The following is a 15,648-nucleotide window of genomic DNA, read 5'->3' as shown; positions in this document are numbered from 1 at the left end:
CTTGGTCAGGTCCTTTCCCCCTCCTGTGCCTTTATGAATCAATCCAGATTAACTTTCCTGACGGTTCAGACAAGCCCCAGCAAGCTGGCTGGCTCAGAAAGGGGGTCCAGGTGACAGCTTGAGTGAGCACATCCCGCCAGCGGCTAAGGGAACCCCACTAGTCTGGACCCGGGCCAGCTCCTCCAAAGCCTTCCCACAATTCCCCACCAGGGCACATGGGTTCTCTCAGGATGCACTGAGAGAGACCTCATACAGCAGCATGGTCAAGGCACCCAAAAGAACCTGGGATACATCCCAGAAACTCCAGCACCTCCCAGGTGGCCGCAGGGGATATTCTGTGGCCCAGCTGCTCCCACAGCTAACCCTGCCGTGCACTGGCAGCACCCACCCAGCCTCCTCTCTGCAGCCTTCCTGCTCCTAGACCAATACCCAGCAGCCCTGCCAGTGCAGCCACTTCTGGGGTGAGGTCAGAGAAGGAGCCAGCAAACCTGGGTTCTATCCCCAGCTCTGGGAAAGGAGTGGGGGGGCTAGTGGTTAGAGCAAGGGGGGCTGGGACTAAGGTGCCCACATACACCTGAGAATCTGGGCCCAAGGGTTTGGTTCGGAAGAAACGCTTGGCTGGGCAATGGCGAGATGCAGACCCAAGTTTGCCCAGGCTGCTGCCTCTCTAAGCCTGTGAGGGTGGCATTAAGCTGCCCTCACCCAGTCAGAGAAATGGGGCCATTAAGCTACTGAAGACACCGTGTGAGCCACAGACAGAAGGGCTGGTGACAGCCAGACCCCAGCACTCACCAACTGTGCTGAGCTAACAGCCCTGCCACACATGCAGCCCACAGCCCAGCTATCAGCACCCAGCTGAGATGGGGAAACTGAGGCAGCACACAGCAGAGACTTGCCCAAGGACACATGGTGAGTCTGTGGCAGAGCTGGGGATAGAATCCAGGAGTCCTGACTCCCAACCCTCCCACCCCTGCTCTAAGCACTTGACCCCTCACCCCTCCCAGAGCTGAGCAGAGAACCCAGGAGTCCTAGCGGCCAGAGCGGGGCTCTCACCTTGGTCCTGCCGTTGATGACATAGCCGCCGAGGTGGCCAGCGCACTGCAGGATCAGCTGGTCCATCCTGGCCACGAGGGCTCCAATGTTTTGGCAGCCGGGCTCGTGCCCCTCCACCCAGGCGATCTGGTCCCCGCGGATGCTCTGGGCCGGGAGGCTGTGCTGGCTCACCAGCTGTCCGTCCCGGAGCTTGCCGCCGCGCCTGAGCCCCTGCACCTCGGCCAGCACCGGGCACCCAGGGCTTGGCCCAGGAACCCGTCCTTGACGCAGATCCCAGAGTAGCTCATGCAGGGCACCACGTAGTGCAGCGCCAGGCGGCCAGCCGGCCCCTTCCTCCACTGCAGCCTGGCCGGCTCGCCCGCCTCCGAGTCCACCTCCAGCCGCCTCCGCTTGGGCCCAGGCTCCCCGTGCCCGCCGAGCGCCAAGAGCAGCAGGCTGCGGTCATCGTCCGCTCCTGGCAGCCGCTTGGGGAGCAGGACGGCAGCATCTTCGCTCTGCAGCGGGCACAGCTCCCCGCACACACCCCAGGCCAGCGAACAGCCGGTAACATGGAAACACTCCGCTCTCGTGGCCCGGGGCGGGGGGGCTCCTCTAAAATGCGGGTCTCCCTAGCCCCCCACCGGCTTCCCTTCCCCGCCCATCACCTTGCGCTGCTCCGTGCACCGCGCCGGGCTGGCTGCGCGCTGCGCCCGCCCCCTGGCCTCTTTGTTGCGCGGTGGGGGGTGGAGGCTCAGCGCGGGGCGGGGCCCGTTGTCGGAGGGGGCGGGGAGGACGGAGCTCTGCCTCCCCCCAGCCACTCACGGATCCGCCCGGCCCAGCCAGGTTTCAGCTGATCGCAGCAAGCCGGGACTTGTTGGGAGCAGCAACCTCCGCAGGGCGAATAACTCTCTACTCTTGCCTCTGCGAAGCACCTTCCGCCGCCGGACTGCAGTGCCAAGGTAAGTGACACCCCCTTCCCCCGCCGCCGCGTGTCTGCCTCGAGGTCGCACTCCTGCCTGCCAGCCACGGGCTGCCGCCAGTGCCTGGGGTCCCGACTCCCATCGTCTTCCTCCCTGCCAGCAGCTCGATTACACCCAGCGTCCTTGTATTCACAGCCCGCCCCCCGTCCCTGGAAGTGACCCCAGCAGTCCCCACCCTGCCTCCTGCCAGGTGGCTCAGGGCAGTTGCTGCACATGGAGCCGTTTGGCTGCTCTGCAGGGCACAACAAGTAACTCCTCCAGCCGCCTGGCAGGAGCTGCAGCTCGTCATGCAAGTCAGGCAGCTTTTCCATGCAAAGAGCTCCAGTCATCTGGGGACTTCAGCTTCTGTAAATACACTTGGCCAGGTGTGAGGTCTGGCAACTCTCTTGGACTGTGTCCTGGAGTTAGGTTTCAAAGAACTTCCTTATGGACCCCAGTTTATACAGCTAGAACTTGGGTCCTGCTTAGCTAGACCTGAACCAACCATTTCAAACTAAAGTGCTACAAAACACCAATTCTAAAGCATTATGAAACTTTCTTTAATCAATCATACCCCACCACCTTAGCTCATTTATATTGCACAATTAATTATACAACAGAGAGAAACAATGAAGGAATCAGACAGAAATCATTCCGATAAACAATAGACAAGGGGGAACCACAAGACAAAACAATAAGAAGTGTAGATTTTACAACCACAACTGTTGATAAGTGATTCCTTGCCAGACAGAATCTATCAAAGTTTTCTTTAAACATCTTAAGATCTGTTTCTTTAGCTGGTGGCGGTTTAGGTTGAACATTAGGAAAACCTTCCGGAGTGTCCGGGTGGTGAAGTTCTGGAACAAATTACTGGGGAGGTTGTGGAAACTCCATCACTGGAGATTTATAGGAACAGGTCAGACAAACACCTGTCAGGGATGGTCTAGGGCAGCGGTTCTCAACCTTTTTTTCCCGAGTACCACTCGGGAAAAAAAGGTGGGGGGACTTTCGGCCGCGGCAGGGTTACATGGGGGGAACAATGCCCTCCGCCGAAACTCTGCCGCCGTTTGCCCCTTTTCGGCGGCAGGGTTTCGCGGGGGACTTTCGGTGCTGGATTCGGTGGCGCGGTACAGCTCGCGTACCACCCAGCCTTCTTCGAAGTACCACCGGTGGTACGCGTACCACCGGTTGAGAACCGCTGGTCTAGGGGGTTATACTGAGCCCTACCTCAGTGCAGGGAACAGGCCTAGATGAGCCTTCCCAGGCCTACATTTCTAGGAGCCCTTCGCTCTACACCAGAGGGAGCGTGGCCAAGCGGCTAGTCTAGGAAGCCAGGACTCCTGGGTTCCACTCCTGGCTCTTGGAGAGGGGAGAATGTGCCAAAGAACTTACAACCTGAAGGCATGAGCGGGTGCCTGACTGGTGCCTGGTTCAAAGTGGGCATGTGACATGCCCGTGTCACTGAGTTTAGCCTCCTGGCCAGAGTTCACCTGGACAAGAGACACCCCTGAGCTTGAGAGCAGCTGATACAAAGCCCCAGGCTGTGCCTACCTTTGCCACCCAGCCTGGCTGTCTCTCGAGTGACTCAGCTTTGAAACTCACCCCTTTCCCTCCTGAGCAGTCAGGAATTATATCATCCCAAAGTCATTAAATACAAATGTAGCCAGCAGCCCCCACTGAGCTGTTACCCCTGCGTTTGGCTTAGCCTGGCTTCTCTGGTTTGGGTTACCCAGCGGTGCTGCACCCGGCGCAGGGCCATGGATATTGGTGCGACCACGCTGATTTTGCTAGTCTCCTGTGTCTCCTGCCTGCTCCTCTTCCTCAATGGGAAGGGCCAGAAGAACAGAGGGCATTTGCCCCCGGGCCCGTGCCCGCTGCCCATTTTAGGGAATCTGCTGCAGCTGGATACCAAGGACATTGTCCAATCTCTTCACATGGTAAGGAAGGTTTGGCTCCCAAGACCGGGTGGCGTGGGAACAGTGGGAAATGTCTGCACCGTGCTGGTGAATTTCTGGCTACTATTTGTTGTTGTGGATGTTGCTAAGGGGGGTGGGAAGGATAATTCCACCCCAGCAGTCCTGTACTTGTAAAAGAAAAGACCAGCAAGATCTCATTCAGCAGGACAAGGCAACATGCCACGTTTATTGCACATGTAAGAATATCAAAAAGCAGTCACATTCACACACAGTCATAAAGTTTGCAAGCTGGTGTGATATAATTACCAGTCTTTTTATGCGTTGCTCGAGCCAGCCTAGTGATCAACTAGGCTGGGCACGAGGAGGGAGCCAGGCCTCTGTCAGACGTGAATCCGATACTCCAAGATGACAATTGCAGAATGAAACCGAAAGTTTCCATGTTTTTATCCATCTTTTATACTTGCTGGCTCTCATGTAAGTCTATGGGCCTTGCTGTGTCATGCTGCCTCTGGGTTCAGTATAGTTGTTAATCGCCAGCTAATTGAAAGAATGACCATTCTCTGATTTCTGTACTTTGTTTGTTCCCAGGGTGGATCCTTCTGTACTTTAGTATCATTTATTTACACTTTAGGGTCCTTGATAGGTATTCTTCAGGGTTAGGACGGCAGTGGGTGTCCTCACTCCCCTTTCTGTTGTTAGAGCAATTTAGGTTGGTGTCTTTTTATGTCCTGCACATACATTCCTCACTCACACAAAGAGAATTTATCAAGATATTTTTAGGTTCAATAGTACAAGTTTCAGGAAAGAGCTCACTTCAAGAAACTAACAAGATGGAGTCCACTTATGGCACACTAAACAGCTCTATAGCATTATCATAACAGTAAAGGAAAAGTTTCTCTCTCTCTCTATCTCACTTATACAATAGAACAAGGAATCTACATCTGATTTGTTTGCACAGCTCCTGGGGAGGGCTCACAGCAGGTCTGCAGCCCTTCTAGCAGATGGGCCGGCTTGAGATTTAAGCATAGCCAGGGCCTGATCCCACCTTGTGCTGTTGTTCACCCAAGTGCTGAGTGTAGGTTCTTGGATTTATGTACTTGGTCAAATGACAGCACTATCACGGGGGACTCAGCCCCCCTGGGCTCCCTCATTATAGCACCTGGAGACCCCAGTTGAGATCGGGGCTCCCTTGTGTTGGGTGCTGCTGCAGCTTCTGCTGAGGTCACCCAAGGAATCAGTGGCAGAGCCAGCAGTAGGGATAAAACCCAGGAGTCCTGGCTCCCAGACCCCCCCAGCTCTAACCATTAGACTCCACTCCCCTGCCAGAGCCGGGGATAGAACCTAGGTGTTCCAGATCCCAGCCCCTCCCTGCAGCTACCGAAGTGCACTGTAGTTACGATGAATAACATGAAACGCAGAACTGCACCGGGGCAAGGGCTGTATTAAAGCAAAAGGATTCACTGCCTGGTGGAAAGGTTTTGATGAGGTCGCACTGGGAGCATCTCCCTGCTCGTGCTCTATTAACGTTTACTGTGATGGGAGCAGTTCTGAGGGGCAGGTTTGCACAGCATTAAACCCTGGCTGGAGACACAGGAGGCAAATGAATTTATGCAAAGTCCTTAGCACCAATAGCTGGGGATGTAGGAGAACGTGGCAGGAGCAGCCCCGCTAATGACTCATCTTAGTGCAATGTTTGGGATCACCCAGGTTGGGCAACCCTTGCCATCTTGGGTCAGAGCAGCTCAAAGTGCATAACCCCAGTCCTTTTACAGACGGGGAAACTGAGGCCCAGGGAGTGGCCTTCACCTGCCCAAGATTACGCAGGGAGCTAGGTGGAAGAGCCCAGAATGGAACCCAAGTGTCCTGATGCCCAGCCCTCTACTCCCCCCTCCCTCCCATGCCAACAAGAACCAGCTGAAACTTGGAATTTCTGGTTCGTGGGAAGTTTTGATATTTTGGTTTTGTTCCAATTTTTAATTAAAAAATGAAATTTCTGCTAAGAACTGGAAATTCCAAAAAACATTTGTTTTGGAAACATGTTTTTGATTTGTTTTCTCATTGTTTATTTGCAATCTAGACAGGCCTTTTGTCTGAAAGCTTCGCTGTAAGAATTACTTAGAGGCCATTCTCTGGCCTGTGTGATACAGGTGGGCAGATGAGATGGTCACAAGGGACCCTCCTTGCCTTAACATCTGTGAAACCAGCTGAATGAAATGGACCTGATTCTTGTCAGTTTCAGGCTGAACTGCCTCACTGAACAGCCCCAGTGAAACTGACAACAGCCATGTCCATTTCACTTGACAGTGCCAGGGTCTGCTGCTCCTCTGCCAGGTGGACAGCCCCAGGCTGGGGACCCCAGGGCTTCCATCTGGCTCCAGGGCTGCCTGGCTCTCGGGGCAGCTGGCTCAACAGAGTGCAGAAATCAGACAGTCTGGAAGGCCTGGGGGCCCTGGCTCCAGGGCTGTGCCCAAGGCAGGCCTGCCCGGAAGCTCTGCCCCCCAAACCCCTGCTAAAAAAACAGGGGATTCTGTCAGAAATGTTTCACGTTTGACTCATCAGCATTTTCCATTAAAACCCTGGTTTGCTGGAAACTCGCTGTGCAGCTCGAGTGTTAATAGCCCCTTGGTCACAGGTTGTCCTGGACTCCTGGGTGTGGTTCTGAGCTCTGGGAGGGGAGGGGGATCTACTGGGCTAAAGAAGGGGGCTGGGAACCAGGAATCCTAGGTTCTTCTCCCAGCTTTGAGGGTGGAGTGGGTTCTAGTGGCTAGAGCAGAGGGGGCTGAGTATCGCAATTGCAGGGCTGTATGTTTGGCTTGGGGCCCCGTATTCTGACCCTCGGGTCTCTCTGTGTTTGTAGCTGAGCAAGCGTTATGGCCCCATCTTCACCATTCACCTGGGCCCCCGGCCCTGTGTCGTACTGTGCGGATACCAGGCGGTGAAGGAGGCCCTGGTGGACCAGGCTGAAGAGTTCAGTGCACGCGGGGACCTGCCCACCTTCTTCCGCTTCACCCAAGGGAACGGTGAGGAATCATCCCCCCCACCTGGTGTCAGTGGACGGCCCTTCCCAGATTTCAGTATCTCAACCCTCCTACAGACTCAGGGGAAGTAGGGAAGGACCCACAGAGGGGCTGGCTGGCCTCGTGGTTCAGGCACTGGACTGGGGACCAAGGCGCTTGGGTTCCCCAATAAGCTTCTGAGTGACCCCCTCACCAGTCTCTGCCTCAGTTTCCCCTGCCATCCTTCGACTGCTCAGATCGTAATAGGCTCCAGAGGGATCAGGGTTCAATTCTCAGCTCTGCCACTGATTCCCTGAGTGACCATGGGCAAATATCTGCATCTCACTGGGCCTCAGTCTCCCCACCTATAAAACCGGGATAATGACTCTGCCCCTGCAGAATGCTTTAGATCGAGGTGGTGCTAGAGAAGACTCAGTGTCACAGGCAAGCTCCACGTGACCTGGATTCCTAGTTGCCCTCAGTCCTGGCGTGTGTGTGTGTGTGTGTGTGTGTGTGTGTGTGTGTATGGAGTCAGAGAGAGTGACCAGTTTAGGAGGCAGTGGGAGGTAGTGGTTAGAGCAGGAGCTGGGCTGGGAGCAGGGGCTCCTGGGTTCAATCCCAGCTCTGGGAGGAAGTGGGGTCTCGTGGGCTAGACCAGTGGGCTACACTAGGACTCCTGGGTTCTGTTCCTGGCCCTGAGAGGACAGTGGGGGCAGGACTCTCGGTTGTCAATGAGCAGGGGTTGGTTATTGTCATTTGTTCCCAGCATGGGGCAGGGGTACATGGGGGAAGCCCAGCTGAATTCAGTGGAGCCGGGCTCTCTTGAGCCCTTTCTTCACCTCTCCTTTCCTCCCCCAGGTATAGTCCTGAGCAATGGGGAGAAGTGGAAGGTCCTGCGGAGATTCGCTGTGCAGACACTGAGGAACTTCGGCATGGGGAAGCGCAGCCTGGAGGAGCGGATCCAGGAGGAGGCGCGGTGCCTGGTGCAGGAACTCGCCCAGACCCAAGGTGCGCCAGCCGGGTGGATGCTGGCCCAGGCTGCAGCCTCCCAGTCCCGGGGTCACAGCTTCCCTTGAGCCGGGATTATTGCCACACGTCATCCATGTAGCGCTGCAGCCTTTTGCAGCGAGATCCCTGCTGTGGGGCCAGACAGCGCCCCCTAGTGCTGCACTGGGGATGGGGGCCAGTGCAGACTGGCAGGACAGAGCGCCACCTACTGAGCCTGCAGCCCAGCGCCCCCTGCCCAGTGCCACGCTGGGGCGTTGGGTTCAGCCCAGAGAAGAGAGCGCCTCCTGCTGCACACGCCCTAGCACTGCACTGCCACCAAGGGGAGACCCTGCCCCGCTGCTGAGCCTTCCTCCCCCACACAAATTCCCTGCCCAGCAGTGACCGAGCCGGGGCCCCCACTTGCGACTTCCTGCCGCTCACAGCCCGTTTCCTCCCCTGCACTAGCCGCGCCCTTCGACCCCACCTTCCTCATCAGCCGCGCCACCTCCAACGTCATCTGCTCCATCGTCTTTGGGGACCGGTTCGACTACGAGGACAGGAACTTTCTCACCTTGGTCGGCCTCATCGACCAGATCTTCCACCTGGTCAGCTCAGGGTGGGGGCAGGTGGGTGCTGGGGGGGGGGGGGGCTGTGTCTGGGCAGGGTCTCCCCCTTCGGAGGACATGGAGAACAGTTGGTCTCCGTCCTCTTTATAACAATATATATATAATAATAATATCGGGAGACGTTGTCAGGTCCTGGCTCAGCCTCGTCTTCGGGAAACCAAACACACCGTGCAGCAGTCGGCAGCGATGTGTGACCCCCGACACACTCCGCACGGTTCCTCATGGCAATGGACGCGCTGACTCACACGCCCTGCACAGTTTGTTACGGTAACATCCCTGTATTCACACGGACACACTTGCACCCTGCGTGGCGCTTTATAGTAACGTGACACACACGTGCACAATTCGTTATAGTAGCATGACGTGTGCACGCTGTAATGAACTGCATAAAGTGTCCTGTTCAGTACAGTAATGCAATGCACACAGTTCATTGCAGTAATGCAATGCACACCACCTCCCTGTTTATTATGGTAACACACGCACAGAGCTCACCGCAGTAATGCACGTGCACTGTTGCTCCATTCATTACGGTGACATGCGCACAGAGCTCACGTGCTGCCGTGGGGTGATTCGTGTCCCTCTTCCCAGATGTACAACATCTTTCCCGGCCCCATGTCCTACCTCCCGGGGCCTCACAACAGGATCTTTGAAAACTTGGAGCAGCTGCGGCTCTTGGTGTCGGAGAGGGTGAAGATGCACCAGGAATCCTTCGACCCCAACTGCCCCCGTGACTTCATCGACTGCTTCCTCCTCAGGATGGAGCAGGTGAAAGGGTTGTGGGCTCAGGCCAGGGGGAGACTGACCCCTTTAAAACTCCGCCTCCATCGGTATGGGATGCTGGGTGTCTGAATGGCTGGAGCAGTGGATGGGGCCTCAGGAGATCTGGGTTCTATTCCTGGTTTGCCTCCTGGCCTGCTGCGTGACCACCCTGTGCCTCAGTTTCCGTATTTTTGAAATGGGAATAATGGTCCTTCCTTTGCCTATACAGGCTGTGAGCTCTGTAGGGCAGTCACTGTCCCTTGGTTTTTCATCGCCTGGCACAATTGGGGCTCTGATTTTTGGAGGGGGGGACTCTGGGTGCCAGAGAAATGCAGTTATTGTTGTTCTGTGTTTGTACAGAGCATGGCACAATGCAGGGCCTGGCCCATGGCTGGGGTTCCCAGGTGCTCTGGTAATACAGGTATTGTTAGGGGTTGTTGGTTTAATATTTATTACGGGTCAGGTGTAACCACTGCCTTACACCCAAGGTGCGGGTGAAGAAGTCACTAACACAATAGCAGTCGCCCCTAAAACACGGGCACATGGGCAAGCCAGTGGAGAATTTGAAGAATGTGGCCATGGGTCTTCTGATGGAGGGGCTGGCTTTGGATGGGTGGGGCTGCGTTTCTGTGTGCATGAGAGCACATAAAGACAGAGAGACACACACGGACACAGGACAGGGCTACTCTGCAGCTGGGAGGGGCTATTCCCAGACCCACACGCACCTGGTTTGATGGAGGTAGCTCACTAAAAATAACAGGGGCAAGCCGAGTGGTTCATGGGAGCCGCCCGAGGACGTACCTAGGATCTATGACAGGATTATATTGGAGTGGCCTCGCTGCTCTTTTTAGTGCCCTAGCTCAACCACAGCCAGTGTGAGTCTGTCTACCCACGCTGGGAATCACGTCCCAGCTGCTCTGTAGGCAGGCCAGAGAGAGACAGAATTAGAAAAAGCCAACAAGACCAAGCCTGGATAAACCTAGAAAGCAGGTGTGGGTTGGGATGGCGGCTGAGCGAGGCTGGGACGCAGGAGGCTGGCTCCTTTGATCAGGGAAACAGGAGTTTGTGCAGCCTTGTGAATAAATAGGGTTGCACCAAAGAAATAACCGACCTGCAGCAATTTCTCCTCCTCACTGCAACAACCCACAAGACCCTGCAGTTGTCACAAACTCCTCATCCCAAAAGGGGTAACAATGAATAATCACAGAACCATGGAACATCTCATTCAGCACCCTCCAGTCCCCGCTCTGGGGCAGGAGCAAATAACCCCAAACTCTCCCTGATGGGTTTGTCCAACCTGCTCTTGAAAACCTCCAGTGACGGGGCTGCCATAAGCTCCGTAGGTACCTGTTCCAGTGTTTTGCTAGTCTGAGATTTACAAAGACTTTCCTAAAATCGAACCTAAATCTCTCTTGCTGCAGATTCAGCCCATTGCTTCTTGTCCCACCTTCTTCAGTGCACACGGAGAACAATTGATCCTGTCCCCTTTATCACAACCGTTTATAGACTGGAAATCCATGAGCACGTCCCTGCTCAGCCTTCCCGTCTCCAGATTCCTTCAACCTTTAAAGTGGCTTAAAAGGACCCAAGAACCTCTCCCAAAAACTAAACCTGCCTCTGCCCTCATCTGGCAATTTGCCTCCAGGAGCAGATGTGTTTGTTTGGGCTAATGCTAGAATAGAAGAGTTTGTGGCCCAGCCCGTGGAGCAGCATGGCACGTAGACACAGGGTTGAGGTGGCCCTTGACCAGCCCTGAATCTCTCCCGGCATTTGTAGGGAGCAGAGGTTTGCTTAAGAACCCTGGAGATGCTCCCTGCTCCATCACCAGCCACACTGGTTTTTGCCTCTGTTGCTGCTCAGAGGTAATCTCCATGGCCTTTTCTTAATCTGTTGTGGGGTGGGGCAGGACAGGCACTTGTAGGGAGCAGAGGATGAGTAGAGCTTCCCTGAAAGTCCAGCATTACTTCAGCCCTGGCTGTCCAGAGAGGCTGCCACCAGCCATGGGGTTTGAACCGGGGAGACTCTGACTTAACAACATCTGACTCTGCTCCTATAGCTAAGGGATTAGTTCCCACACCCAACAGCAGTAGTAGACCCATAAATGTATCTGTGGAACAGCCACTAGGGGGAGACACTCCCCTCTCCTGGAGTGACTTACATGAACACTGTGGGTTCGAATTCTGCATGGAGGCGCCCAATGAGGAGCTGCGTACGCCTCCCCCTGTAGGAAAACCAGGACCCACTGAGCTACTTCCACACGGAGACTCTGGTCATGACCACGCACAACCTGTTGTTTGGGGGCACAGAGACAGTCAGCACCACCCTGAGATACGGCTTCCTCATCCTCATGAAGTACCCAGAGATACAGGGTGAGCAGCAGGGAGTAAAGGGGAGAAACAGCGGAGACACTTTCTCTATAGTTATTCCTAATGTGAGGTCTCAGAGAGCTGGGGGCTGTGCCGACCCCCAGCCGAGAGCTGGGCTCCCCGTGTGCCGGGTGCTGCACAGACACAGAATGAGACACTTCTTTGCCTCCCCATGCTCCCAGTCCAAACACAACAGACAGACGAATGGGGGATCATTATCCCACTGTGCAGAGGGGAACTGAGACAGGGGAGATGTCAAGTGACTTTCCAAATGTCGCACAGGAAGTCCATGTCAGAGTTGGAGCTGAAGCTAGGTCTGACATTGACTCCTTTGAAGTTTGGGGGTGACTCTGGATTGACCCCAGGGCAGGTGAGATCAGAATCTAAGCCACTGTCTCTATTTCAAAATGGCAGGGATCAAAATCTCCAGCCAAGTCTCAGATGTAACCAGCTCCAGATCTAGGGTGTCCTTGCTGCCTCCTTGACCAATGGCTGCTTCACAGAGCTGTGATGTCAGGCTGCCCTTCCCAGTCATAACCCGCTTTCCATCCTGCTTGCTTCTCCGCAGCCAAAGTCCAAGCTGAGATGAACTGGGTGATTGGCCGGCACCGCAGCCCTTGTGTAGAGGACCGGGCGCACATGCCCTACACTGACGCCGTGATCCACGAGGTCCAGAGGTTCAGTGATGTGCTTCCGATGGGTGTCCCTCACGCAGTGACCCGTGACACCCAGTTCAGGGGTTTCCTGCTTCCAGAGGTTATGGGGTTTTCCTCCTGCTTACATTCCCTCCTGCAAACACATATTCCCCTTGATTGACCCTGAGGGAGCTGAGATCAGGATCCGGCCCTGAGCCCATTGCAGCCAGGGAGTGACTCTGGATTGAACCCGGGGAGCTGAGATCCTGCTCCATGATGTCTCCCCCTCACCTCTTCTCAGATTGCGTCCCAGCTTCCAAAGGGGAAGGAGAGAGGGACAGACGGACGGACAGCTAGAGCTGTGGTTGTTTAGACTGGCCAATGGTCTTTATAAATGGATGGATGGTCAGAATTAATGGCTGGCTAGACAGCGGTGTGCACTGGGATGGATGGATAGGTAGGTAGAGAGACAGACAGACAGATTTGATTGATTGAATAAGTAGGACGGCAAGGTAGATATATGGATGGGGAGATCGACAAGTTCACTGATAGATGGTGAGTAGCTGGCTGGATGGAATAGACGGAAGAAAGATGGGTGGACGGACAATCCAGATGGACGGATGGGTAGAAGGATAGAAAATAATCCTGATAGGTTGAGTGGAGAGAGAGTGGATCGTTGGATAAATGGATAGACAGGCTGAGAGAAGGACGGATGGCTAGACGAGAGAGATGGATGACTACACAGATGGCAGGGGGAAGGAGGAGTCAATGGATGGGCAGACAGACAGATGTGTGGATAGGCTGGTGCATGGGTGGATGAGCAAGATGGATGTAGACTCATAGAACCATCGGGTAAGAAGGGACCTCAAGGGTCATCTAGTCTAACCCCCTCCCAGGATGCAGGATTTGTTGTGTCTAAACCATCCCAGACAGATGGCTGCCTAGCCATGCATGGGGAGAGATGGATGGAATGCCAAGATAGACAGGAGGGATGGATGGACAGACAGAATGGTTGGAGAAACTGATGGGTGAATTAAAAGATACAGGAACATCAAGATGGATGGATAACCAGGTGATAGACAGACGGATGGACAGTGGGTGAATGGATAGACTGACAGACAGACGGAGGGACAGCTGGATGGGCAGAGAGATTCTCTGGACATGTGCGCTGGAGCTGTGCTTTTCCCCTGCCCAGGGCACCAACGTGATCCCGCTGCTGTTCTCTGTCCACAAAGACCCCACCCAGTTCAAAGACCCGGCCACATTCGACCCAGCCCACTTCCTGGATGAGAGAGGAGGCTTCCGGAAGAACGATGCCTTCATGGCCTTCTCCGCGGGTGCGTGTGGCCTCCCTGGGCTGGGGTCTGGGGCGGGTAGGACAAGGGCTGGAAGCCAAGGGGAAGAAGATTGACTCTCCCCTAATGAGTCTGCTCCAGTACTGGCCTCGGTGGAAGCCACTGCACGGTCCAGCCCCGGCCTCAGACTGAGTAAATCAAGAAGGCTCCATGGAGCTGGTGGAGCTGTCGTGTGCACGGCCTGGGGATCCGGCCCCTTGGCCATAGCAAGGAGGGAGCGCCGATTCTCAGCCACAATCAGGGTGCTCTGTGCTGCTGTGGGGCGGAAATAAATCCCGGAGAGTCCAGGGGCCTCCCTATTGTCGTGGAGCTGGTGTAGGGGCCCTGCCCCAGCCTCCAGAATAGGGGGCGGATCAGGGCCATGGCTGGAGTGCATCGAATCTGGGTATTCTCTGCCCCCTAAGGGACAGAGCAGGAGTTAGAGCAGCCCCAAGGCTGCTGTAGCTGACAATGGCGGCCAGTCCCCAGAATACAGGGAACATGAAAAGGGTCTTAAAGGCACCTGAGCTCAAGGGCAGAGTGAGGGTAACTGAGACTTGGGGCACAATGGATTCTGAAAAGCATCTCGCCCCATGCATGGCCCCAAAGTCACTCTGTTTCTTTCCCCCAGGGAAGCGGATCTGCCTGGGCGAGGGTCTGGCCCGCATAGAGCTCTTCCTCCTCTTCACCACCGTCCTGCAGTGCTTCACTCTCACACCCCTCACCCGCCCAGAGGAAATCGATCTCTCACCCCTGCTAAGCGGCCTGGGGGCTGTGCCGCACCCCTATGAATTCCGTGCTGTCCCTCGCTGACCGAGCTGCCGCCCTCCACATCCATCTTTTGCTCCTCATTTCGTAGCCTGGTGTCCTGTGGCGTTTGTTACCAGTTACAAGTGCACGTGTGAGATGAGCTCATCGCTTGCAGAGTCTAATAGGGATGAATCTGGTATCGCCAGCTCTTGAGATTTTACTGTGATATTTGGTGTTGATCTTTCTTTTTAAAGCCCTGGGCCCTGGACTGATGGGTTTAGTTCCAGCTTTAATTAAAAACAAATAAAATACATTTTTTTTCCAGCTCTGGTTGCTATAGAGAAAAGTTTAGACCCGACTCGAGTAAATTACCCAGAAGCAAATAAAGTGAACCCAAATCTCAGGCTTTTTAAAGCCAATCCTGTGATCTGTTGAATGCTCAGGGCTGGACAAGTTGCTGTCCTTAAAGTGACTATGCATCCTGGCCCGGGTGGGGCACAGCTGGGAATGCTGCCACTGGAGGGAGCACAGAGAACAGCCACAAAACAATGGGAGTGTTGGGAAAATGCCTTGCATGGAGTGGCTTCCATATCTCTGTCTGTCCAGTTTATCAGCAAGATTGAGCAGTGTGTTATACTTATAAAATAAACAGCGGGATTTTATTCAGGGGATAAGGCAATATGCTGTGTTTTTTATGAATACAAAAAGAAAATATTTTAAAAAGCAATTGCCTAAAATATACTCTTACACACACACACAGTGAGTTCTGCAGGAGAGATATAATTACCATCCTCTGTGTTGCCTGAGCTGAATCGCTGGCCAGGTGACTCAGACACAAGGATGGAGCCAGGCTCTGTCGGTTGCGACATGATGCTCCTTGGGGTTTGCAGAACAAGCCCAAAGTCCAGGTTTCTTCTCCCCCTTTGCGTACATGATCTGAATGGTGCAGTTTCCAGCATGATCCATGGTTTGCTGTAATAGCTGGGAAACCTTGCCCCCCTTAAACAAGTGATCTGTTAAGATCCTGCCAATCCAAGCCAATGTCAATTGAGAAATTGGCAGGTTCTGCAGTTACTACTATTTGTCTTTTTTCTGCTTTGGGGAGGTAGTAGGTATGGTTTCCTGTATAAATCACACTGACATTACATTTGCATTTATTTACAGGTGGGTGGCTAACATTTTCATTTTCCCAATACACCTTTTTTCATGAGGTTACACAAGCATATATACCATTACACAGTACTTGAGTTACATTTTTCAATTTATCCCATACACAGGTTTCCAATGA

At 54.3% G+C, this 15,648-nt stretch overlaps 1 protein-coding gene across 1 annotated transcript; it reads left to right on the top strand.

Annotated features, from left to right (window-relative positions):
• Positions 1 to 3,748: 3,748 nt before the first annotated feature.
• Positions 3,749 to 15,083, top strand: LOC137159060 (cytochrome P450 2F3-like). The gene is made up of 9 exons (XM_067557244.1): positions 3,749 to 3,928; positions 6,765 to 6,927; positions 7,762 to 7,911; positions 8,356 to 8,516; positions 9,105 to 9,281; positions 11,503 to 11,644; positions 12,210 to 12,397; positions 13,472 to 13,613; positions 14,242 to 15,083. Exons 1-9 carry the CDS (start codon positions 3,749 to 3,751, stop codon positions 14,421 to 14,423), a joined length of 1,485 nt encoding a protein of 494 aa, XP_067413345.1. The 3' UTR covers positions 14,424 to 15,083.
• Positions 15,084 to 15,648: the final 565 nt, after the last annotated feature.

This window comes from Emydura macquarii, unplaced genomic scaffold, assembly GCF_026122565.2.
Source record: "Emydura macquarii macquarii isolate MOO-44397 ecotype Brisbane River unplaced genomic scaffold, CSIRO-AGI_Emac_v2 contig_1790, whole genome shotgun sequence".
Classification (NCBI taxonomy): domain Eukaryota; kingdom Metazoa; phylum Chordata; order Testudines; family Chelidae; genus Emydura; species Emydura macquarii.
Note: the sequence above shows the minus strand (reverse complement) of the source record. Positions and strands in the feature narration are given on the sequence as shown.